The sequence below is a fragment of the Panthera pardus genome, unplaced genomic scaffold (assembly GCF_024362965.1).
Source record: "Panthera pardus isolate Hobbes unplaced genomic scaffold, ASM2436296v1 HiC_scaffold_12, whole genome shotgun sequence".
In the NCBI taxonomy this organism is placed as follows: domain Eukaryota; kingdom Metazoa; phylum Chordata; class Mammalia; order Carnivora; family Felidae; genus Panthera; species Panthera pardus.
Window position 1 is genome coordinate 77,514,457 of NW_026526677.1, and position 8,912 is coordinate 77,523,368.

The window sequence follows — 8,912 nt, forward strand, 5'->3', positions numbered from 1 at the left end:
GAGATAAGATAAGAAAATGAGTAAGGTCCTTGTCCTCCAGTAGCTTACAGCCTAATAAAAAAGACAATTAAACAAGCAATTACACTGTGTTTGTTAAGAACTCTGGAAAAGGTGTGGGTAGGCTGCTATGAATGCTTTAGGAAGAGAATCTTAATTTATAATGATGATATCAGCTAATCATTTCCCAATGAGATCTGAACAGTAATAGGAAAACACAGCAGTATCACCCGTATTTAATGAAACCCCAAAATGAATTAAAAGAGAGAAACTTCAGTTTATTCAGAAGATAATGAAAATTATGTTTTCACATAGCAGATCAGTATCTAATAACTCTCTAATAACAATTAGACTATTTTTCGATGGAAAAGAACCTTATTTTGTTATGGATATATAATATACACAGGTCTTCTGTTATTTCTTCCCGAAATTTTAAATCACTGTTTTAAAACCAAAGGAAAAAAATTCATCGAAAACATGTCTAGTTAATATTCGCAACAGCTGTCTGCAAAACTGCATACTAAAGTCCTCCTCAAAATTCCAGGGAGAAAAAAATCCCATCTGGTACAAGAGAAATAACCAGGAGAACCGGTAGTCCAAGAAAGAAAACTACCACTCATTATTCACTCGGGGTTAAGGACTAGTCAGATTCCTAGATAATGACTTTCAGCTGGAAGATTTAGAAAAGAGACGTACAGTGGGCATTTTTATTTACATTTTTAAAACGAAAAGGGTGGCGGGTGGTCAGAGTATAGGGAAAATCATGAAAGCGATAAGGAAGTGAAGTGATGGAAAAAAAGAGGAAAGGGTGGGCAAGAATCCAAAAATCAAAGACATACGGACAGACGGAAGAAAGACTGGAGGATGGTTTTGAAAATAGTAAAGAAAGACAGGCAGAGAGGAAATGAGGGGTGGTGGCTGGGGGAAGGGCTGTCCAAAAAAAATAATTCGAGATGGAATGAGAAACAAGAGAAACTAATGAACTGGGGCTGCCTCAACCAGGGATGAAACGAGATCGTTGCACGAAAGGGAGAATCACCGATAAGGCGGCAGTGAGTTTTAACCTCCCTTTTCCCAGCTTCTAAATCCCAAAGAGGGAGGAAGAAGTGGCTCCCAAGTCCCAGGGAAGGAATTTCGGGGCAGCCTTCGGAAGCAGTCAGAGAGATGGGGCACCATCCAGCGGGTCCCCGGCCCCTCTCCATCCCTCTCGGACGCTGGGCGGGGCCGTGGGCATCCTGGTTACCTGGACAGGGAGTCCACGCTGGGCGGCCGTGCTGCGGCCGGCTGGGAGCCAAGACTCTCGCAGCTCGAGCTCTTCTCCATGGCGCGGCGGGGGCAGCGGGAGGGAAAGGCTGAAGCGACCTCCGCCGCTGCGGGGCGGGAGGAGCGGAGGGCGGAGTGCGCCGGGCAGGGGCCGCGGTCAGGCCAGCGCCGGCCCGGGAGGGAGACCGGAAGCGGCCATGTTCCCCCAGACTGCACCGCGCCCGGGGGCCGCCGAGGAGCCGGAGGACCCCGCGGCGCCCCTCTGACTGCAGCCCCGACGCGCTGCGCTCGCTGCGTGCGCTCGCTGCGTGCCCCGCGTGGCCTCTAGACCCTGGGAAAGGAGGTGGCCGTACCGGGGGTGAGAGGGTCCCCTGAGGCTGGAGGGACGAGGACCCCGTGGGAGGAGGGGGAATTTTAGAAACGAGAGAGAGGAATAAGGGAATACTAGGGATGAACGTCTCCGGGGAAGAAAGGGACAGGGATGATAGGCATGGGGATGACTGAGGCCGGCACGGTGCTGGTCAAGGATAGTGAGAAGACGGAGTAATAAAGGAATGCCGGCCAACGGTAGGCTGAAGGGGCAGAAAGGACGTGGGGGATCACGAAGAGAAAGAACATACGGGAACGTAAAGGATGAGGAAACTCGAAATGGCAAAAGTGTTCACCAGATTTGGGGCTGAAAATACTAATTAGTTATTATTAAATAGCGATTAAAGGCTGGTTTAGTGAGTCGGACATGAATTCAAGTCCTGCCTCTGCCAGTTACATGCAGTGTAACCCAAGGCATTGAACATCGGCTTCCTTAGCTGTAAAATAGGAAGACTAATGACTTCACAGATTAGATGAGTTAATGCAGGTAAAATGCTTAAAACAATTTTTGGCACATAGTAAGCACTCAAATATTAGATGTTAGTATTACTGCCTACTTCGTAAAGGTTGTTAGGATGCATGTAATGTTTTAATGCATATAAACAGTTTCTAATACAACTGCAAGAAACGGACAGGAACATATAGGAAGGGTGGCAGAGAAGAAGTGATTGGTATGGGAAAGGGAGTGGAGAAAGTACAGGACAGGTAGGAAAAAATTAATGCTCCTCATTCTATCTCCATTCCCCCCACCGACCCAACATTGCAGAAGAGGCACTAGAAAAGCAGAAATTTTCAGTCCTGCTATAACTTGGGTTAAAGTCTGTGTGGTCTGGAAGCGTGCAGGGGAGAAGCACTTTGGCGTTAGTCCATGGCACACACAAGGGGTTATGGAAGAGGAAAATGGGAACCAAGAAATGTGCGAAAAGAATTAGACACATCTATATACTATTGTATGTGGTTGTGTTGGATAGGGGACAAACTAACAGTCTTTCCCTGCCCTCACAAATTCCCCTGCAGAGCAGGAAGGGAGGGTAGAGAGATAGAATTGTGATAAGAGACTAGGAACTGGGTGAAGGGGAAATGTTCTGCTGTAATTTTCTGTTACGGAAGACACAGGAAGGACAAAAAAAGGAAAGCATAAAGGAATTTTTCTGATTGAGACTGAATCCCAGTTACCTCATGTGTGACATATAAAATGATGCAAAGACTATTTCTGTAAAATAACAGTGAATAATTAAAAAGAAAAGTCCTTGCTAGGATGAAGAGAATTCTGTTCACTTAAACTGACTTGCTTGTTTGATTTTTTAATGTTTGTTTACTTGTGAGATACCATGATCCAGGAAGGAGGGGCAGAGAGAGAGGGGACAGAAGATCTGAAGCAGGGTCTGCGATAACAACAGAGAGCCCCATTCAAGGCTCAGACTCACGAACTGGGAGATCAAGGCCTTAGCCGAAGCTGGATGCTCAACCAACTGAGACACCCAGGTGCCCCAAACTAGGTTTAATTCATAGTGACAACTGATGTTTTTTAAGAAAATCTTAAAGTATAGCCCCAGTGGAATATTAACGTGCAAGTACACTCCCCCAAAGAACAACCTAACCTTGTGTTCAGCATACTTACTAAAATAAAATGGGTTTAAGCACAAACGACTTTGCCTTTCTCTTCCATTCTCTAGCTTGGCAAGGATAGGACGGCAGCTGATAATTTATATTTATATAATTTGTAAAGAGGTCTTCAACTGTACTCCTTTAATAGTCAAAGAGAATAAGCAGTCACAAACACTTAACAAGCATAAACATCTACAGTGTTTCATAAAAGAATTTAGTTACTGATTCCGTTTCTACCTGCCTTCCAAAATGCTGACTCATTGTCACATGATACTTTGACATAGGTTTTCTAATCTAAATTTGGTGAATGCCGATGAATCCTTGAATGGGAGACCCACGCACTCTCTATTACCCAGTTTGTTTCTATCACTGTATTAATAAAGCAGTTAAAACCAGCTGCCTGATGATGTCATAATTTGCATATGAGTCTATCTGGTGATTAATAAAGAACAATAATGTTAGCATAGAGACTTTGTAACCAGACAAATCTGAATTGGAATCGTGATTCTGGCACCTACTTGCCCTATGATATTGATTAGGTTGCTTCTCCAATACTGTTTGCTCATCTGTAAAATGGGAATACAAAACTCCACATAATCACTCATTTTTACCTACATAGAGTTGGTTGCACAGTAGGATCTCAGTAAATGGATCTTGCTGTTATCATCTGTGCTTCCTCTGAACTTAACTGCTTCTAAATATTAAAGCAGTAATTTCTGAGAGTGAACAACAAGCAAAAAATACTTGAATCTCAGCTGAAAGTTAAATTAGTGCTTAATTCTTTTTCTGACATGTTGGCTGCTATGTCATATAGCCAAGAGAAGCTGCCTTGATTAGGACTTTCTGCACCCCAGTTTCCTTATCTTTTAAAAGAACATGTTAGCCTATCCCAGGTCTTCGGGAACTACTGCTACAATTAAACTATAGTGTAGGTTCATCTTGTAGCTGGGGCACAAGGGCACAAGAGCACCTGGCTCCAGGGGTCCCAAACACCAAGTTCAGCCACTCCCTGTGGACAAAATCCAAAGGCAGAGAGATGACTGGTGGTGAAACAAGAAAGGAATTTATTTCAGTGAGGCCAACACTGGGGAGACAGCAGGATATCCTCTTGAGTATCTCCAAAATGCTGAAAATACTTCCAGGTTTATATAAGGAAAGTGTGAGACAAAGGATGGGTACGTGCAGGTGGGCAGTAAAGGTTAAATCATTATCTTTGAGTCAATCATGGGCAGAGTCTCGCTGGTTCAAAGCAGTCCTTACTGCCTGAGAGAGTAGTTTTGGTTCTCATCAGGGAATGCTTTGCCCATGGGGTCTTTTGCCTGAGTAAGAAACAAGCTGGAAGTGGGGGTGGGGCAGGGGCACACCTAGGTAGCTCCTGGGTGGCTCAGTTGGTTAAGCATCTGACTCTTGATTTCAGCTCGGGGTTGATCTCACAGTTGGTGACTTGTGCTGACAATGTGAGGCCTGCTTGGGATTGTCTTTCTCTCTCTGCCCGTCTCCCACTCTTGCTCATTCTCTCTCTCAAAATAAATACATAAGCATTTTTTTTTAATGAAGAATATGCTAGAAAGAACTTGACCAATTAAAAAGTATAAACTGAAGTGAAAATGGAGGTAGTTGAAGTCCTCTTTCAATCTCTCCTATTAAATGGTTAACTTGAGATCTTCCCAAAAGTAATTTTCTTATTTGAAATCTAGGCCAGAGTTTCTCAAGTTATCTCTGAGAAGAACCAATGTTTTGTTTTTAATTTCCAAGCCATCATCAACTAATGCTCTTTTTAAAATATAAGAAAATTAATTACTGGATAAATGAAACTTGAGCAAAAGCCGAAGGCACGCAAAATACAAGGCCAAATTATTTTTCTTATATTTAACAGATACGAAATTACTTCATAAAAGCATGAATGTTTCTAAACAGTTATTCTCAATTCTACTCTCATCTCATGGGCAGTCAATAAATAGTTCATGTATTTGAGTAGCACTGATTTGGATCTATAGGCATGTTGCCTGTCAGCTTATCAAAGGCTGCTTATTAGACAATCAGAATCAGAATAAGGAAATAAACTTCTCTTGAGATAGTAAAATGGTGGGTTAGGAATGGACAAGTAGAGGGATTCTTCTCTTAAAACACACATGCCAAAAAAAAAAAAAAAAGCATAATCCTGAGATCAAGCATGCATAATTCTTATAATTGTTTATATTTAATCTTTTTATTCCTTTGGTTTAGAGAGTTCCACTTCTAGTACAGAGAAGTAAGCTTCTAACAGATTGACCTTTCCACAGATAACAGCTGGAAACTCCAGACAATAAAACAACACCCTGAGGAGTAAAGAGACTGGACAGAAGTACACAGAAGCAAAATGCATAGGAAGTGACTGGTACAGAGTGCTTTTCCATTTTGAGTGGCTTTGACCTATGGACAAACCAGAATTGTGGTGTGGTACAAGGTGGCAAAAATTCACATAGAAAGCCCGCTATCTTGGGGTGTCTGTGTGGCTCAGTCGGTTGAACACTGACTTTAGCTCACGTCATGATCTCGAGGTTCATGAGTTCCAGCCCTGCATTGGGCTCTGTGCTGACAGCTTGGAGCCTGGAGCCTGCTTCAGATTCTGTGTTTCCCTCCCTCTCTGCCCCTCTCCTGCTTGTGCTGTTTCTCTCTCTCAAAGATAAATAAACATTAAAAAAATATTAGAAAGAAAAAAAGAGAAAGAAAGAAAGAAAGAAAGAAAGAAAGAAAGAAAGAAAGAAAGAAAGAAAGAAAGAAAGAAAAAGAAAAAGAAAGAGAAAGGAAGGGAGAAAGGAAGGAAGAAAGAAAGAGAAAGCAAGAAAGCCTGCTATCTTTCTGGCCTGAGGAACCAAGAGAAGGGAGCCCAGGGCAGCTAGAGAATGAGGGAGGAAATCCAAAAAACAGAACCAGAGAACTTTAAACTCTGTTTATAAACTGAGACAATCCTTGACTAAGCCCTAATTCATTTTGAATAACAAAGGCAGAATGCAAAGAGCTACTATAAACTAACTTAAAATAGAATATCCTTCTACCAGATAAAAGAACTGAAACAAGATTTGAGCTGTTACCCACTATACACAAGTCAATTTTGACACAAGTCAAAATTTTCAATTTTAAGCTAAGTTAATTTCTTGCTAAACAAAAGCATCTATAGTTTACACAGAAATAAAACCAAATCCAGAGACACCAAAACAACATTCATAATGTCAAGTACAAAGTTTAAAATTATTTGGCATAAGGGGCACAGTCTGTTGAGTGCCAGACTTGATTTTCACCTCAGGCCATGATCCCAGAGCTATGGGATCAAGCTCCACTTGGGCTCCATGCTAAGCATAGAGCCTAGTTGAGATTCTCTCTCTCTCTCTCTCTCTCTCTCTCTCTCTCTCTCTCTCTCTCCCCCCCCCCGTCCCTTTCCCCTGCTCATGTACTCTCTCTCAAATAAAAATAAAAAAATAAAAATAATTACTAGGCATAAAAACTAATAGGAAAATGGAATGTATTCTTAAAGAAAAACATATTAAAGAGAGGCTAAATTCCAGATGACACATGTATTGGAATTATCAGGCAATGGCTCAAAAGCAACTAATATAACTATGTTCAATAAGGTAAAGGAAAATATGCTGTAATCAATGAAAAGATAGTAAAACTCAGCAGGGGAATCATATACATAAAAAAGATCCAAATACAAACTAGGAAAAGTACAATACTGAGAAGAAGAAAAAAAAAATTTACTGGCTGGGCCTAATGGCAAAGTGGATTTAACAGATAAAAATGTCAGAGACCTGAAGACAAATCAATAGAAATTATCCAATATGAAAAAGAGAGTATTTTTAAAACATCATCATAAAAAATATATATTATCAGAGGCCAAGGGACATGAGGGACAATATCAAAAGATCTAATACGCAAATGATTGGAGTTTTAGAAGAAGTAGAAAATATTAGGCAGAGAAAACTATTTTTTAAAAAAATTATAGCCAAATCTTACCAAATATATCTAACAGCATAAATTTACAGATTTGAGTGCTCAGCAAACACAAAACAGGATAAATACACAGAAAACCATGCTTAGGCACATCATAATTAAACTGCTGAAAACCAAAGAGAAAGAGAAACACATCAAAGCAGCAAGAGAGAAATGACACATTACATATGGGGGACTACATTTCTAAGAGTCACAGTTTTCTTAGCAGATATTATGGATGATAGAAAACCGTAGAGAAACATCTTTAAAGTACTTAAAGAAGAAAAGTCAAAACAGAATATATCTAGGTTCCACAAAAACATCTTTCAAAGATGATAGTGAAGTACACATTTTCAGGTGAAGTACAGGAGTGCCTGGCTGGCTCAGTTGTTAGAGCATGTGACTCTTGATCTCGAGTTATGAGTTCAAACCCCATGTTGGGCATAGAGTTTACTTAGAAAAACAAAATAGATGAAGGACAGTTAAGACAATGTGTTGCCAATAGAAATACAAAATTTGCTAAAGAAAATTCTTCAGGCTAAAGAGAAATGATACCAAAGGTAACTTGGACATTCAAAAGGAAGATAAAAAATGGAAAATATTTGGGGAGCCTGGGTGGCTCAGTTTGTTGAGTGTCCGACTTCAGCTTAGGTCATGATCTCATGGTTCATGGGTTCAAGCCCCTTGTCAGGCTCCGAGCTGACAGCTTGCTCAGAGCCTGGAGCCTGCTTCCAAGTCTGTGTCTCCTTCTCTCTCTGCCCCTCCCCCACTCGTACACTGTCTCATTCTATCTCTCAAAAATAAAGAAATGTAAAACAAATGGGAAATATTTAGGTAAATGTAAGAATATTTTCCCTTTTAATTTCTTTAAAATGTGTAAGACTGTTTAAAGTGAAAATTACACTTTCTGTGGAGTTTGTAATGTATGTGTATGTAATACATATGAAAATGAGAGCATAACGTTTGTCAAGGATTCATTGTAAATGGAACTAAATAATTGCAAAGTTTGTATATTTTATGTGAAGTGGTTCAGCATGAATTCTGAGCAATCTTATTGTTAAGGTATTATTTTTATCTCTATTTTATAGATGAAAAAAATTCTGAAGCCTTGGAAGTTTAAATATCAAGGTCACAGGAAGCAGAATGGGACTGGAGTTTAGGGCTACTTCACTCTGATGCCCATCTTAATCACACTATGCTGTGATTCCTCATGAAAAATTCATGCAATTTTCATGACAATCCTTTCAGTTAAATGTTGATTAGGGATTGGCCATAAACTTTCCTTTGCTATTGTGTACTTCTATAAGCTTCTTAGTTAAATTCCTCTTTAGTCTGGAAGTCTAGTTTTAATTTGGAGTTTTAGAACTCACCCACCATATATTTAATGGTCCTCTCCCAGATTTCCAGAAAACAAATGATGTTGGCAAATTATGCTACCTGAATAAATCACCCTGTAATCTGTGCATTTTCCCAAGAAAGCTATATTTCATAAATTCATTACAGCAATATAATATGCATGCAAAATTCTTTCTTTCTTTCTTTCTTTCTTTCTTTCTTTCTTTCTTTCTTTCTTTCTTTCTTTCTTTCCTTCTTTCTTCCTTATTTTAATTCCAGTATAGTTAACATACAGTGTTATATTAGTTTCATGTGTACAATATTTGACAATTCTATACTCAGGGCTCATCATAGTAAATATACTCTTAATC

General features: G+C 40.0%; 1 protein-coding gene across 2 annotated transcripts in view; it reads right to left on the reverse strand.

The window, feature by feature from the left end:
• Positions 1 to 1,461, reverse strand: part of MTMR2 (myotubularin related protein 2) — a 116,915-nt gene extending 115,454 nt beyond the window's left edge. The window contains exon 1 of one of the 2 annotated variants that reach the window (XM_019450156.2): positions 1,241 to 1,461. Coding sequence is in view for 1 of the 2 variants with exons in the window: in XM_019450155.2 (XP_019305700.1) it covers positions 1,241 to 1,320 (80 nt within the window). In the remaining variant the exon portion in view is untranslated. The remainder of the gene's footprint in view (positions 1 to 1,240) is intronic. The other variant, XM_019450155.2, reaches the window with a different exon arrangement.
• Positions 1,462 to 8,912: the final 7,451 nt, after the last annotated feature.